The 17,623-nt window shown below is 33.9% G+C and overlaps 2 protein-coding genes across 3 annotated transcripts in view; both read left to right on the top strand.

Annotated features, from left to right (window-relative positions):
• LOC105326145 (protein O-linked-mannose beta-1,2-N-acetylglucosaminyltransferase 1) overlaps window positions 1-17,623 on the top strand; it is a 36,324-nt gene that overhangs the window by 10,793 nt on the left and 7,908 nt on the right. Inside the window, exons 10-21 of one of the 2 annotated variants that reach the window (XM_066067530.1) lie at window positions 722-792; window positions 2,283-2,358; window positions 2,472-2,597; window positions 2,920-2,978; window positions 3,152-3,224; window positions 4,698-4,826; window positions 5,078-5,268; window positions 6,100-6,208; window positions 6,989-7,060; window positions 7,503-7,544; window positions 7,675-7,742; window positions 8,019-10,778. In XM_066067530.1, the coding sequence (XP_065923602.1) occupies window positions 722-792; window positions 2,283-2,358; window positions 2,472-2,597; window positions 2,920-2,978; window positions 3,152-3,224; window positions 4,698-4,826; window positions 5,078-5,268; window positions 6,100-6,208; window positions 6,989-7,060; window positions 7,503-7,544; window positions 7,675-7,742; window positions 8,019-8,088 (1,086 nt within the window). In that variant the 3' untranslated portion in view covers window positions 8,089-10,778. Of the gene's footprint in view, window positions 1-721; window positions 793-2,282; window positions 2,359-2,471; window positions 2,598-2,919; window positions 2,979-3,151; window positions 3,225-4,697; window positions 4,827-5,077; window positions 5,269-6,099; window positions 6,209-6,988; window positions 7,061-7,502; window positions 7,545-7,674; window positions 7,743-8,018; window positions 10,779-17,623 lie in introns of those variants that run through there. The other variant, XR_010708051.1, reaches the window with a different exon arrangement.
• LOC105326143 (uncharacterized) lies at window positions 13,328-15,885 on the top strand. Its single transcript, XM_011426006.4, has 2 exons — window positions 13,328-13,536; window positions 13,679-15,885. Exons 1-2 carry the CDS (start codon window positions 13,514-13,516, stop codon window positions 15,705-15,707), a joined length of 2,052 nt encoding a protein of 683 aa, XP_011424308.3. The 5' UTR covers window positions 13,328-13,513; the 3' UTR covers window positions 15,708-15,885.

The raw sequence follows: 17,623 nt of genomic DNA on the forward strand, positions 1-17,623 counted from the left end.
GGCGCTTTATGATAGACAAATCTTAGTTATTATTGGTTTGAATAGATGATGCATCTTGTGATACTGATGATGATCAGGCATAGATGCTGAATCTGATCCATAGGTTTTAGATGCTGAAAAAGTTTATGATTTTTGGAGTAGGCCACAGGTGTTTTTAAATGCTATATTACACAGGTATGTGTAATGGAAATTGTGCTAATACAATCTTTGGATTTCCTTAGGGTGTGTAATATGAACTTATGCTCTGTCTCTATCTCTCTGATACCGAGCAATTTGAGAACATGTGCCATCACTTCATCATATGACTCCATTTTTGTTTGTAACCGTTTGAGCAGATTGAGGATGTGATTTTAATCAGATTGAGATTAGTCACCCATTTTTCACAATTCAGGCATCATAAAGAATAACTTTACACACTGTTACCCACTTTTCAAGCCGGCGCTTCTGTCATTTCCTACCTTGTGTGTTGTCAGGTCTTAGGTGAGTTTTGGTATAAAAAGTTGAAAAAACTTATCCATAAATATTTCCATATATGCAAAGAATACATTTTTTGGTAATATATTAAATTGTGTTTGAAATAATTGCAGAATTGAACTATATTACTAATTGGTGTGGGCCAAGATACATTTTATCTGTTTTATGATAAGTATTTTTAATGTGTATCAAAGTATCAAGCCATCAAACATTTTAAATTTTCTAAAATCTTATAATTTGAGAACAGTTAGAGGTGGACAATCTGAAGAATGTGGCAATAACTGTGATAGCCAGCAACCGTCCACAGTACCTATATAGGTGAGTTACTGTAAATGATGTAGTACTTTGTCTGTCTGTCTGTCTGTCTGTCAAGTTTATGTGATAACTAGCATCTGTATGCTGTATCTCAACAGGTAAGATGTAAGTCCCCAGTATTTCTATAGATAAGTAATAAGTCCTCAGTATCTTTACAGTTGAGTTATAAGTCCATAGTACATGCATCTCTAAAGGTGATTTTTAAGTCCACAGTATCTCTACACATGAGTAACATTAGGTCCCCAGTATCTCAGTAGATGAGTAATAAGTCCACAGTATCTCTATAGTATAGGTGAGTTATAAGCCCACAGTATCTCTATAGGTTAGTTATAAGACCAAAAATTATGTATATTACCCGTGTGATAAACTTTTGCTATATCACACGGGTGATGCTATATCAAATACTTCCGGTCCGAACTATTTTTGACACAACCCCTCGCTTCAACACTTCAGTGACCTATTTTCGAAGATTTGCTAGTACTTTCAACATAACTATATCTACTACAAAAATTAATATAAAATTGATTTTGTCAAAGATTAAGATTACAAATATGAAGGAAAACACATAACTGCGTAGCACAGACGTCGGAACCGGGGGGCTATTGTGCCCCCCACACACACCTTTTTTTGCAAAGTTATTCATAACTGTAACCACAAGACCCTTTTTTCTTGTTTGTCAAGATTTTTGATAAGTTTAGCCCACTTCCAACTTTCAATTTGCTTTGTGAAGTTAATAAAACTGCAAACGTTAACTATCAAGTAGTACATCCTGACGACGCGATGAAAACAGAGCGCTCTGGTTGCGTTTATATACAATAACTTACCGAAATAATGTTTCATAAGACTTTTATTCCACCACAAGTAAGCATCCTTATTCACTATTTTCAATTTCGAATCATATGGCTAGCCTAGTGTTTGTTTTATTAAACATCAACAATTGTTCCTCGTTCGAGTCAATTCAAACTAACGAGCATTCGCAACTTTGTTTATGTAAACAAACTTGATTATTCAAGTCTTCTAATCGGAATTTCCATTTAATCAAGTGAATAAGCTCTAAGAAAAATTATTTAGAGCTAAAAAATTATTTTAAGGTTTATTTCAGCGAAACTTTACATTAAAACAGTTAGATTTATCTCAGGAATGACGTACTAAATTGTATTGCGCAAGGTCAAAATAGCCGCATAACACAACGTTGTATCATCGTTTTAATCTTTGACAAAAAAAAACCAATTCGGGTCACATAAGGGACTGTCTCAAAAGCTTCATAATATAAATCAAATTGTATGAGATAAATAGAACATCTATAATTGTGTGATTTTATATTTGCTTTATCCAACTCGTTGAAATGGTTATATTCGCTCGGCAAGCCTCGCGAATATATACACCATTTCAACTCGTTGGATAAAGCAAATATAAAATCACACAATATAGATATCCTCTATATATCATATTTGTTCGCTGTGTGATACCCTGCTGTTATTGTACCTCCCCAGGATGCTGGTCAGGCTGTTAGGTACGTCAGGAGTACGAGCCGACATGATCACGGTGTTCATCGATGGATTCTTCCAGGTCTGTACATCCCCTCATGTTGTTACAATAGACTGCATAACACACACAGTTAACACTATGTTTACTGACAAGCTTATGGGAATATAATTGTGTGTGTAATTTTCCTGTGTCAGGAGCCCCTGGAGGTGACCAGACTGCTCGGATTGAGGGGGATACAGCACACCCCCCAGGGGAAGAAGAACGCCAGGGTCAGCCAGCACTACAAGGCCAGCCTCACTGCCACCTTTGACCTTCACCCAGTAAGTCCTTGACTTACTTTCTCTACCATGGTTTTTAGAAATATGAACATTTTTACGGTAGATACAACTTTTGTATCGAGGAAAAACTATTTTGTCAAACAATATCATATGATCATCAGTGTGTAAAATGGTGTGGGGGTCACAGCTGCAATACGTAGGTACTCTTTGTATACCCCAGCTTCCTCTCTTATCATTGACTCCTTTGTGTTAACATTCATGCCAACAAAAGATAGTTATATAAATTGTTTAACTTGTTTATCAATGTTGTAAAAATAAGTTTAGTTTAAATGCAAATACATGTAATTTCAAATTTTCTCCCCAGGAGGCTTCGTATACCATTGTCATTGAGGAAGATCTAGATGTGTCACCAGACTTTTTCAAGTAGGTCAATTATGTCTGCTATGAACTGCAAAGCCAGTTATATTTATTTCAGAGGAACAAAGAAAAGTAAAATTCTGTCTTTAAATATTGATGCTATATTAATGTAAATGTCATCAAATATGTACAAATGGAATTCATCTCTCCATAAACAACTAGTGTTCTGCTTGTTTCAGTTACTTCAGTCAGACCCTGCACCTGATGGAGAAGGACAGCAGTGTGTACTGTATCTCTGCTTGGAACGACCAGGTAAGTAAGACCAAACACATCCCAACATCAGTTTATGCTGTATGACCAGATGAGTAAAACCGAACACATCCCAACATCAGTCTATACTGTATGACCAGGTAAGTAAACTGAACACATTCCAACATCAGTTTATGGTGTATGACCAGGTGAGTAACACCAAACACATCCCAACATCAGTCTATGCTGTATGTGCAGGTAAGTAAACTGAACACATCCCAACATCAGTCTATGCTGTATGACCAGGTGAGTAAAACCGAACACATCCCAACATCAGTCTATGCTGTATGACCAGGTAAGTAAACTGAACATATTCCAACATCAGTCTATGCTGTATGACCAGGTAAGTAAACCGAACACATTCCAACATCAGTCTATGCTGTATGACCAGGTGAGTAAAACCGAACACATCCCAACATCAGTCTATGCTGTATGTCCAGGTAAGTAAACTGAACACATTCCAACATCAGTTTATGGTGTATGACCAGGTGAGTAAACCGAACACATCCCAACATCAGTCTATGCTGTATGTCCAGGTAAGTAAACTGAACACATCCCAACATCAGTCTATGCTGTATGTCCAGGTAAGTAAACTGAACACATCCCAACATCAGTCTATGCTGTATGTCCAGGTAAGTAAACTGAACACATTCCAACATCAGTCTATGCTGTATGTCCAGGTAAGTAAACTGAACACATCCCAACATCAGTCTATGCTGTATGTCCAGGTAAGTAAACTGAACACATCCCAACATCAGTCTATGCTGTATGATTAGGTAAATAAACTGAACACATCCCAACATCAGTCTATGCTGTATGTCCAGGTAAGTAAACTGAACACATCCCAACATCAGTCTATGCTGTATGTCCAGGTAAGTAAACTGAACACATCCCAACATCAGTTTATGCTGTATGTCCAAGTAAGTAAACTGAACACATCACAATATCAGTCTATGCTGTATGACCAGGTAAGTAAACTGAACACATTCCAACATCAGTCTATGCTGTATGTCCAGGTAAGTAAACTGAACACATCCCAACATCAGTCTACGCTGTATCTTTGCTTGGAATGACCAGTTGAGTAAACTGGATGAAATGATAATTTCACGGTTGTTATTAGAATCAAATTTTCTTATTAAAAATTAAATTGTTAATAGTTGATAAAAAATAACTACCCTATTATGTATATTTATAAAGGTCGCATCATTGTTGGAAATGTTGACCTAGCTTATTTGTTTTGGTTTACAAGAGATTCCCACTTAAGTAAAGCCTGTCAACATAACATTTTTCAACTTAAAAAAGTATCAGCCTCATTTTGTGCTTAAACCCCAATTTACTTCTTTAAAGACATGAACCTTTTTATATGCTCAAGGTCAAATTTTTGTATGCTTAAGGTCAAATGTTTGTTAAGATTTGGCCTGGTTCCCTGCTTAAGGTCAGATTTTTGTTAAGATTTGGCCTGGTTCCTTGTTTTAGGGTTACTCCCACTCGTGTAAGGACCCACGTAAGCTGTACCGGGTGGAGACCATGCCGGGGCTGGGCTGGCTGCTGAAGAAGAAACTCTTCAAGGACGAACTGGAGAAACAGTGGCCTTCTTCTGACAAAGTAAGGACAAACTGATTTTTAACAGACAAATTTCTTTCATAAGTTTAAGCCGTAATCCTAATCAAAACTATGCTAAAAACTTATTTTTACTTAAATTTCATTTTCCTTTATTAAACCTAAAATACTGTTTGATATTTCACAATGATATGATGTCAGTCTTGACGTAGTTTACTTTAACTTCCTTTTACCTTGTAATTAGTCACCTAATGACTTACCTTTAATTAACACCTGTGTGTTTCTGTGATTGACAGCAGTGGGACTGGGACATGTGGATGCGTCTCCCCACGGTCAGAAAGAACCGGGAGTGTATCATTCCGGACGTCTCCCGCACTTATCACTTCGGATCTAAAGGACTCAACATGAATCCGTACTTCCAAGAAGTCTACTTTAAAAAACACTCCATTGTTAACGAATCTAACGTCGCTCTGAAGGACCTAGACAGGTGAAACTGAACTTCTTCCTTTGTAATTTATAAACTCCTCCATGAATTGATATATTTGAATTTTCTTATGTAAGATTTAATATTTACATTTTTCAGTGTGTTTGTCTTTGATGACAATACAAATCAATTTTGTATTGTTACAGTCCAATAAATTCAAATGACGTATAATCGGGGCGCAAGTAGGGCTCTTATGATTATAGGAAATGAAACAAATCGCATAAATATGCCAATACTCTAATATTTAATCATACATTTGCTGAAAATTATATACCAATATAAGTACATGTAATAAGGAATCATTCTTTGAATATTATGAGGTGATAATTATCTCCTCATAATACTTAAAGAATTTCTTACTGTAGATTCTAAATTAAACGCAAGAAAATAATAGGCCTATCCACGTAAAATCGCGAGAAGCATCCTTTGCAGATTTAAAAATCTCGCCATTATTTTCTTAGAGTTGAAAACTATAAGAAATAAGGAGAAAACTTCCACGTTCACAATTTTATATTCTCGCATTTTGATACAAACCAGCAGGATCGCAGAATTAAGTACTCGCGTATAATAAGGAATTTACAGTATTCCTTTAGTAAAATCAATAATTTGTAAGTTTTTATATATTAGTCACCTGTGTTTGTTTTTATTTTTGGTCATAAATTTACACCCATAAATTTTAATTTTTTAAACTAAAAACTTATATGTGTTTTAATGTACATGTATATGTTATATTCCGTATTACAAATGTCAGATGAACAAATGCATAAATAACTGATTTGTATAATTATCTTGATGCAAATTTGAATATAAAATTGTAATCTGAATATTTTCCAGGATGACAGCTGACAAATACGAGGTGATGATAAATGAGATCCTGAAGTCAGGGGTAGTAGTGGACCACAGCAAGGACCCGTGTGATAGCGGGCTGGTCCCCGACAACAAGGTACATATGGTACATTATATATATATATACAGTACATATAGTATATTATATATATAACTATAGTACATATACATGATCACAGCAAGGACCCGTGTGATAGCGGGCTGGTCCCCGACAACAAGGTACATATAGTACGTTATATATATAACTATAGTACATTATATATATAACTATAGTACATATACATGATCACAGCAAGGACCCGTGTGATAGCGGGCTGGTCCCCGACAACAAGGTACATAAAGCACATTATATATATAACTCTAGTACATATAGCACAATATATATATAACTCTAGTACATATAGTACATTTATATATATAACTATTGTACATATAGTACATTATATATATAACTATAGTACATACAGTACATTATATATATAACTATGGTACATATACATGATCACAGCCAGGATCCGTGTGATAGAGGGCCTGTCCCTGACAACAAGGTATATACATGAAGTAAACATATACATTACTCTAGAACCTGTCCATGAGTGCAGTACGTTGTATTTTGTATATTGACTATTTTAAGGACTTTTTATAGTTGAATGTTAATTCTGAACTATTTACTTTCTATAATTAAAAGTCCTTATAGTATAAATCAGCAGGCACTGAGGCTGTGATGCTTAGATAACAGTCATAAAAGAGACAGTCAGTCTGTGATGCTCATCAATAACCTCTATATCCCACCAAAATAAATGCCGGTGGACAGTTCTTCTGTTTTAGTTTTCTAAAGACTATTACTCGTTTTAAAACATATTTATATTTTGTCTAGGATGCTGTACATGTCATGTACATACAAATGCCACATCCCACAGATTTTACCACCTGGAAACAGCTCGCCAAGGTGAGAGAGAGAGAGAGAGAGAGAGAGAGAGAGAGAGAGAGAGAGAGAGAGAGGAGAGAGAGAGGGGAGAGAGACAGAGAGAGAGAGAGAGAGAGATTTGTGGAATTTTTATTATACATGGTTGCCCGATATTCATGAATTTATAGGGACACCTGCCTGTGAATTTTAATCATTAGCAAATTATAAAACCTGATCATTGTATCCATTATTAAAAAAATGGAAATCCACAAATTTGTTCAATTTATTTTTAAGCATTAATTCAAAATATTAAGATTTAGATATACCGGTAGATTGAATAAAGAATGAGTACTATAACATTATTATGTTACATACATACATGTATGTAAGATCAATAAGTACAAATTGTTAAGATTTCTTTAACAGTGTTATTCTGTTTGATCACTCATTTAAACTACATGAATTTCCGGTTTCTATGTTTTAGTGCTACCATTTGTGGGATCTAGATGTGCGAGGATTTCACAAGGTATGACTTCTTACTATAAGTAGATGCAGATGAAGTTATTTATTGTATTATATATTACTTTTATGACTTTTGAAGCATCAATCAATCCATATAAGAATGAGAATATAAGTTTTGTGTTTGCTGATTTCAGAGTATGTGGAGACTCTACCTGAATGGAACACCTGTAATACTAGTGGGGGTACCTGCCTCCCCCTACCAGTAAGTCTCTCTCTCTCTCTCTCTCTCTCTCTCTCTCTCTCTCTCTCTCTCTCTCTCTCTCTCTCTCTCTCTCATTACCCTTGATCTTGTTTATGAGGTTTTAAGCAGTTTAAATATGGTTCTTGTTATTCAATCATGTCTTTTTATCTAACTCTGCAGATTTATTTCGTTGTTTCCTTAAATAACTGAAAATATTTTCTTTCCATCAATTATTAAGCAAAGGCCAATCAATTTTTATCTAGTCTTTGACATACATTTGTTTATTTATTTACACAGCTCGCATAAACCAGACAGTGTGAAGCCATTTGTACTGGAGGAACCATCAAAGAAAGCCAAGGCACAGTAGTGGGATGACCCCTGACCCCAGTAAAGGGCTGTCCCCTGCCCGCAATGCATCCCCAGGGTAGATCTGGATCTGACCACTTGTAAACTTAGGAATTTGACTCGACTTTTCCTCCTCTTGGACCAGGATCTAGACACAATTTACAATAACCAGGGTAACAGGAGGGAACCCTGTAAGGAACTGTTGTGTGCAATATTATCATCATGTTGGATTTAACAACATCTTTATTGTTATGATAAACCAATGTCTGTTTTAAGTACACTGGTGTGTATTGTTAGCTTTAAGATGTAGATATACTGCACATATGTCAAGAATCTATAATAATACTCTTGAGTTTTTGATAAGTACATGTTATTATTATTTTTGATACATGTACAACGTAGCTGTACCGTAGGAGAAATAGTCTCCTTCTGATTTTCCTTTATCCCTGGGTGATTTACATGTAAAAGACAAAAGTTGTACTGAATGTATATTTTCCTGTACAGCTGCAATGAAAAACTAATTCCATGAATAAGGTCCAAGTAAAAGATTTATAAGCAGCACACAGCGTTTGATGGTGCAAAGTTTTCTCTTTATTCTGTTTGTTTTTCTTATTCATCTAATCAATGAAGAATATTTTTAATGCCAATGTTTTTCCTAATGACCAACCATAAATATATCTTGTTCCGATTAGAGGCAGTGTTCACCGCCTACCAGCTGTAGGGATACTTGTAATCTTAACATCTCCTAACTAACCTAGCATTTACAGTAACCTGCTTTTTCATTGTGAGGTATGTTTACCCTGCTCAAAGCTTGATTAGTGATATCTAGTGATGAAAAACAGGCCTTTAGGCTTTCAGCTGAAATTCTAGTAATACATGTACACTCAAAAAAAAATTCATTACATTATTATAAATTGTTTTTTTAAAACTGCATTATTCTAGTACTGAATGAACAAAAAAAACCGTTCTGTGTTCAAGGAACATCATATCAATGATTTCTTATGAGAGATTTTTGTAATGTATATGAATGTATTTTTATATATCAAATGCCAAATTCCAAAAAACAAAGGACATTTAAACAATCTTAAGATATGCCATATTCTTTTCAGATGATTTTTTTTTTTGTTGACAGACATTTAAACATTCCTTGATGTTGTTTTAAGCATTTGTGATATGTTTTCAGACTTTCACATCAACATAATCTGTGTCTGTTAGGGTCAATCTAAGGTCATTGTATGAAGGTCACATGTCCTTCTACAATATTTACATCTCTCCAGAACTAAGTCTATTTTAATCTCATTACGGTATGTTTTTTGTGTTGTAAATTGTTGTTTCATACAATCAAAAAAATAGGATTGGAACAAAGATGTTGAAACTTTTGTTCAAAATATATGTTTTATTAAGTTTACCAAGTTAACATTGCACAAACATATAGGTTTTGAAATGTGATAGTTGTCCACTGTGATATTCTCTGTTAACAGAATTTTCACTATTTAATACCTTAGTTAGTGTTACCATGGCGATTTTCATTCGACCAGTAATAAGGGCCAACTTTTCAATTTGCTATGCAAAAAAAGAAAAATTATTGCAACTTAGTGTATATTTAGGACTGATTTGTATTGAAGTAGTTTGCAAAAAAGGGCAAAAATAACCCTGTTTACAGTATTTCAAAAAGGTAATGAAAGTTAAATATAGATGATTAAAGAAGGACGTACTGGTAATTAAAGTTTCTCTAATTTTGTAAATTAAATAAAATGCTTACATGAATTTTAATTAACTATCCTCTTTTGTTAGAGTTCTGGGCATTCAAAAGGAAAATTATACTGTATTTTTGATGAATGCTCTAGTCGATTAAGTTTGGTACACTCGTCAATGCTTGGCATGCGCATGCTTTTACGTATTTTACACCTTCTTGTTTGTGCTTCATTTGAACTGCTATTGAAACAGGTTGTGATTCAATATTTCTATGCAAATGTTTTTTTTATGGCTATTATTTTTTTCAATGAAGTTGATATACAAGTAAATATACTTTCACTGTTGTATATGTCTTTGGCTTTTTTTACTTTAAGATTTACATGTACTTATATTTTTGATCACTTTTTCTCTAAAGAAAACTGGTGTGCTTCAGAAACTATGCTATGAACACTGATAATAATTTCTTTTAGTCTGACTCAATATTGTGTTTTTTCATCTACTGATATTGTAATTATTGATGTTCTACCTGTTTTGACCCTTACAAACCTGATATTAAGTGGATCATGTCTATTACATTTGAAAGTTACGTTAAAAGGTTATTCATCCGCCATGTTTTGAAGTTTAACTGCAGTGACTCAACCTTTGTTACTCACTGTGGATTGATTTGTGTTAATTAGTGCAGTTTTTAGATGTTGTAGTTTGGTGCCATTTGGTTTATTTATACTCTTAAAAAACAGCTAGGTTATGGCAGATTAGTCTGAGCTGTGCTGAGATCTAAGTAATGAATGTAAAGATTCTGCTTGTGTGTAGGGGCTGGGGTAAAATTGAAGTAAATTTAGGATTGCCCAGACTGATCTTGCATCAAAATTCAGCTATTTCTGATATGATTGCTAACTACGCCAAACAAAATGTGGTGTACATTGTGTGCATGCATGTAATTTTATCTGTATAATATTTATTTTCTCATACAAAAAACCATTTATTTTTTTTCAATGAAACAACTCTAGTCTTATAATAAAATAGATCTGAATTTACACTAATTTAGTAAATTCAATTTCTGGTTATTTTAATAAAATAGATATTAAAACAATTAGTGTTTTATTTTGTTGTTTATGATAAGAGTGTCTCAGCAATACCAGGAAATGTGTACATGACGTCACCGTTTTGAGCTCAGTCAACCTCAGGTGAGCTAAAAAAGATATTACTAAAGGTAATCAATTTATTTTAAAACTTTATTTTTATTAAAATATGTTGGCAATTTTCATTTGATAAATATTATTAATGATTACACATGTTTTCGTCAAAGAAAAATAGTATTTTACCGTGCGTGATTTGCAGCGCTAGAGTTACCTACCCATATTGATTTGGCGGGGGAAAAATTATTTTTAGAAACTACTAACTCTTACCTATCAATCTAGTACATAGAATATATACCTTACCAGGCATCATTTTTTGGTCAATTGTACATTGGATACCTAAATTGGCATAATAAAATTTGAATTTATGAGTAAAATCAATATATTATGCATAATTTCTAGAATAGAGGTGACCCAAAATGGCTACCCCAAAACAGAGGAACAAACCTTTTTTTAAAGGAGAACAATGTTATTGTCCACAAACTTTCTGGACAGCCGTTGTATATCGTTAACAGAGGTTTTAAAAAACCTTCAATTTATACCACTGTATGATGTGCAGTTAATGAATTTGAATAGAAAGGTAATATATGATACGTACATTAATGTTGGTTTGAATCTCATATTATATTTACAACTTCTTTATTTAAACAATATTTTATTATGCAATATATAAAAAATAATGGATGGTATAGCAGGCATTGCATTTTTAAATCCTCTCCTACCTACAAGGTCAACCCCTGTACCATTGAAGGCTTATACATGGCAATTGCGTTTGTCTTGATTTATTTATCAAAGTTCATTAAGCTACACTTATCACGTATGCTTAGTTTGCTTTTTATTGAGTTTTTATGCAGGTTACACTTGTGTTTGAGTTGTATAATACAGATGTAAGTATATTTACCAAGCATTAGAAATTTGCATATATGCATGTAATTATAATTCTACTGGTTTTCTTAGATGTTTACCAGTTTTTAACTCTGTCTCAGACATACTTCGTTAATTTGAAAATCTATTTTTTTTTCAACATCTGTTTTTTTCTTTTTGTAGATAGCTTTTTTAGAAGCCATTGTGGTCCAAAATTCTTGTCCATTTTAAAATCAGTGAGTGACTTGAAGAAACATCTTTTTTAAGACTGATGATTGATAATATTTCACACGCTTTATACAGCACATGCTTTATATTAAATGATATAAGAAGCCACTACGGTATGTTGATATCCTCATCAGGGAAAAGAAAACGTTTCTATTATCAAGTTATGACTGAATACAAAATCAAGAATTTTTTTATACAGTTGCTTAAGGAAGGAGTCTTTGACGCAACAATATATTTATTTATTTGATACATCTATAAAGAACCCTTTTTAATACAGTTGGCATGCATTTAATGATGATTATATTCTACATCAACTGAGACCAAATATATTAAGCTCCAGAATCATACGTTTGCAGCCAAAACAATAGTTCCTGTTTCTCTGAAAAAAGAAAATAAAATTCATTAAAAATAATTGAATGCTGATATCGGACTCTTTTTTGTGTAATCATATTAAAAAAAAGATTCTTTAACTATCCATCACATAAAATGTTGGTGTTTCAAGAAACCGTGATATGTGTTTTGAAGTTAAAAAAACCAAACTTGCATATAAAAAAAATATTTTAGTTAACTTTATAGTTAGTTTTTCTTGGAATAAGAGTACGTACCGTACTATGCTCGGTCCAAGATATTTATGTAACACATTTTCATAAATTATTTCAAATTCAAAAATTCCTTAGAATTCAATCAGTGTTCATTCGATTCACTATGAAAAAATCCATTGGTTTCTCTATTGAAATGGGGCTTGTCAAATATCATGCATAGCTAAAGATAAAAATTCTACTGGGATTTAACATAGCATGTGACATGAAGATACATGGACAAAAATGTTAAAAACATTATGCAAGGTGTTCCTATTGACTTCCAAATGATTAAGTTGTCAATATTATTCCCATGAGATTTTTGTTGTTGTTCATGTGAATTTCTTTGAAAATAGATAGGTGTCAATGAAGAAATCTTGATTTTTTCCCTTTCACCAATTTCATTTGTATTTCTCTGACTATAGCTGTAGAATTGTATCTTCATAGGAAATTTGGGTTGATAGACCATCATCCTGAATTTAATTCCCGTTGAGCTATTCTTTGACAGTAATGTGCATATTTGTTAAAAATCGGGAAAAGTGACAGAAATATTAACTTGGGACTGACTTTAAATGACTCGATCAATGACTCATTTTTTGTTTAAGACTACATGTAAACTGTACAGAAAGCATTATAAAAATTGGACATTTAAAATTGGATGATAAATAACATCCACCTGTGTTCCTAATTTCTTCCTGGTACAACCATCCAACCAATCATTTGCTGTTATCAGTGATATCTGTAGGTCTTGTTCTGTCAGGCCAGGTTTTTTATTTCACTATTCATTGATCTTATATACGGTATCACTTTGAAACCAGCAATAAAACATGTAGACTTATCAAAGACAATAAAACACACAGCAAAACAAAATGAAAGTACAATCAAATAAAATTCCTGCAGCTAAAAATAGCATAAAATTTCCACAGGTGTAGAGTTCACCTTTAAAATGGAGTCTTTCCCAGTTGAAATGTAAGTTCATTCAAATATTCTTATATTTTCATTTTAAAATGTAAATACTACATTATTGGTACATTTTCTATCTGAAGGTATGAACAACATTAATTACAAATTGACAATTGTTAAAAACAATACACAAATCTAATTCTAACAGATATGAGGGACTCCAGCACCTGTCAGAGTCAGTGTTTGTGGGACTGTGTGAGGTTCTGGGGACCTCACAACAGGTGGCCCTCAGGAGGGAGACAGCGGACATCAAAGATATGATGAAGAGACGATTGATTACTTATGATGGGACTATTGAGATGGTGAGTGGAAGTGACAGAGAAGGGTTCAGACTGAAGGGATCAGATCTGGACTCTATGTACTGGCCAAACAACCACCGAGTGATCATGGACATGTCTCAGTCTGAGTATTACAACTCAACCAATACAACTTTGATTCTCTCTGACAGTTCTGAGAGTCCACCTGGATTAACTCTACTTCAGTTACTGACACCAACAACAAACAGAGATGTCCAATCGGCGTGTGTCAGAATGAATGACAGAGTCTATATATCTAGTTCTATATACAGACAGTTAACTTGTTCAGCAATAATGCCTAATTCTAGTGTACATGGCCCCTGTGGTAGTGGTAATATAGCAGGGAGAGTAGAATATGACACTGCTCACTGTTTTGTTTGTGACGTTTGGCCTCCGTCTGCCTCCTCATGGATAAAGAGATGTCACTCATGGCCTGATCCTGAAGTTGTCAATGACATTGTCAGAAATGGGTGCCACTTTGTAGCAATAGGACACCCATTTGGACCCCATGAATATGAAGAATGGAGAATTTCTTTTTCACGAGCAGAGTATAAATGTGTATCAGCAACGAACCACAGTCAGTTTTTGACTTATGGATTGTTAAAGCTGTTCCTAAAAGAAGTTATAAATCAACAATCAGAAGAAACCAATGAACTGCTGTGTTCCTATCACATGAAGACAACAATTTTCTGGGTAATTCAACAAAACACACTACCTCACTGGTGTCCACAAAATTTCCTAGCCGGTTTCTGGGTCTGCTTTAAACTCCTCCTTAAATGGGTGTATGAGGGAATCTGTCCCAACTTTTTCATCCCACAAAACAACCTGTTTCTGACAAAGATCAATGGCTCAGCACAATACAGACTGTTCTTACAGTTACATGAATTGTACAAGAAAGGTCTGGCCTGTCTGTTACAGAGTTCCTCTATCAGGTCCAACATCATTGATGTCCTGTACAATCCTAGAGCTTTTATTTGTACAGATGAAAGTTTTATTATGTCTGAACTTGATTTTGATGTAGAACTTTTCAGCACAATGAATACTGTTACTGATATAGTACCAGATAAACACCAGTATATAAAAACCATACACTTGATTGAACAGTGGGTAGATTCACGCCTTACACACTGTCAAGTTGTCATGTTACAGAGATTTACAACCTCTGTCCTTCAGAACACTGCTGTTATGTTACACAACATGTGCACTAATACAGGTGTCAACAAACAGATGTATATTGCAGACAAAATGTCCTGTCACATGCTGAAATTAGCAGCCAAGTTTGGGTGTGTTTCTGACATGTTGTACATTGCCATGTATTATTACAAGACACTCGGATACAGGGAAGCTTTATCTGTTATAGAGATGACAAAGGTCAAGTTAGCACAGCCATGTCTGATGTATAGGAGACATGTAGACAGGGAGAGGTATACTGAGGCTGTAGGGGGACAGTCCTGGTCTATAAAAATGAGACAGGCTGTGGTAGATGATATAGAGCTTGACAATCAAATCTGCTATATCAGTGAACTAATACCAGAACAAGATTCAGCTCTACAGAACAGAGTGCCCGTATTAGATATCCCAGTGTTTGTAATGTTACACTTCCTAGAGTTCTTGTGTTACAGACACATTGATACAACGTTATCACAAGCAGCTTTAGATGATCTACAAGTCCTAGTCCACCATGATCGGGGACGGTATGTACATGGTCTAGACTTAGACATCTCCTGGGAGATCCTGGGGATCTGTCAACAGATGACAGGGAACCTCCAGGCTGCTCTATACTCTTACCAACAGTCACTCGCACAATATCCATGGAACAGCATACAAGGTGCTACACATAGAAAAATTCAGGATATGATTCAGTTAACACCATACCAGTAATGAAATTATAGCCATTAACAAAATAAACTTTGTACTAAGACATTCCAAGTCATTCATCCTATATTCACAATAACTTAAGCGATCAATGAATACATATTTTATATATAATTAAATGTTTATTTCTTTTATTTATCTTTATATCCTTGCTTTAAAGCCATTATATACATGTATGTTATTTTGTCAGGAATATGAATATATATAAAATTTATATTTTCATCCACCGAGAATGATTCCCTCTTTTTCTTACGGAAACTTACTGTAATTCATAGTTCTGTAGAAACTGACAGGGCTGAAGTCTACACACCTGTTTATTGATTGATGGAAACATACAGCGACCTAAGAAAAATCACAGACTGTATGAAATAATCATGATGATGTCAGACTCAAATTCCTGTAGGAGATGATTTGGCTGTTTCTTTAAGCTTATGTACTGATGTTCATTAACAGTGATTAAGTTAATTTTACTTACCTTTTACAATTAATTTATAAATTTGTTGAAAGAAAATGTAAATATAAAGATAAATATATATGAAGATAGCAATCATTGCATAAAAAAATTACATAACCCATAATGTGGATTATGTATTTTTTCTGCAATGTTGTCACCTTCATATCCCGCATGAATCACAAAAGAAAGCATTTTATTGTTTAAATTAGCATGTCTGCAGGTAAAATTATAGTTTCAGATGCTGGATGAGGTTAAGGTTTTTTAAAAAAGTTTTTGGAGCTGACGCCCTTTGAATAATGATGCATCTAGTGATACTGATAAACTCCACAGGTTTAAAATGTGTGTAATATCAACTTATGCTCTGTCTCTATCTCTTTGATACCTAGCAATTCGAGAACATGTGCCAGCACTTCATCCTATGACTCCACTTTTGTTTGTAACCGAAATTACTGTTTCTTTCACTTGCTCTGATTTGCTAAGATAACTCATGAATATTCTTAAATCAAAGTTCACCAGGAGGGAACCTCAAGCAGTATTTCTTCAGATCCTCATGTGACAATAGAAAAACAAGGAGCAGATTGAGGATGTGATTTTAATCAGATTGATGCTGGTCACCCATTTTTCACAATTCAGGCATTATAAAGAATAACTATACACACTGTTACACACTTTGTTAAGCCAGAGCTTCTGTCATTTTCTACCTTGTGTGTAAAAAAAAATGTCAGGTCTTAAGTGAGTTTTGGTATAAAAAATCTTATAGATAAATATTTCCATGTATACAAAGAATACATTTTTTGGTAATATTAAATTTTGTTTGAAATAAATCGCAGAATCCAACGAACAATATTACATGCGTTTTATAAATGGGTTAATGGCAGGAAAAGTGTACGAACTACGCGGCTATGTTAAGGCTGTCCGAAGCTAAATATATGATGAAAAACAATACTATTTTAATTATCGAAAAATACTTTAACCTAGCGAGTTTCGTTAAACTTTTATTACATAAATTAACAGTGACATCCAACACTATATTTGATGAAATTTTGTGACGTAATATATTTTTCTTAAGCACGTGACGGGTGTATTCTATCACGGTAAATAATCTATAAAGATCGCATCGGCGCAAGTGAATAATGACATTAAATCAAAAATATTTTTATAAAAAATCCTTCAATAAGTAATGTTTTTTTGCAGTTCTTGCTGGAGGTTCATATAATTATTTTGTTTATTTGAAATATTGTCAAATCATTTCGCACCGCCATCGAAATTAGGCACATTTTTACATTTTAAGCTCGATTTACACAAAATCGAGTCAATTGGTAGGTTTCCCCCAGCCAGATTCACATTGGTACTTATTTTCTCTCCCGATTTCACGTAAAATATACTAAGATTGTTTTTATCTTTCACTTGCGCCAAGCCGTTTTTTATATGCATATACATATCACCATTCATTAGATTACACGTAGCA

Source organism: Magallana gigas, chromosome 7 (assembly GCF_963853765.1).
Source record: "Magallana gigas chromosome 7, xbMagGiga1.1, whole genome shotgun sequence".
In the NCBI taxonomy this organism is placed as follows: Eukaryota; Metazoa; Mollusca; class Bivalvia; order Ostreida; family Ostreidae; genus Magallana; species Magallana gigas.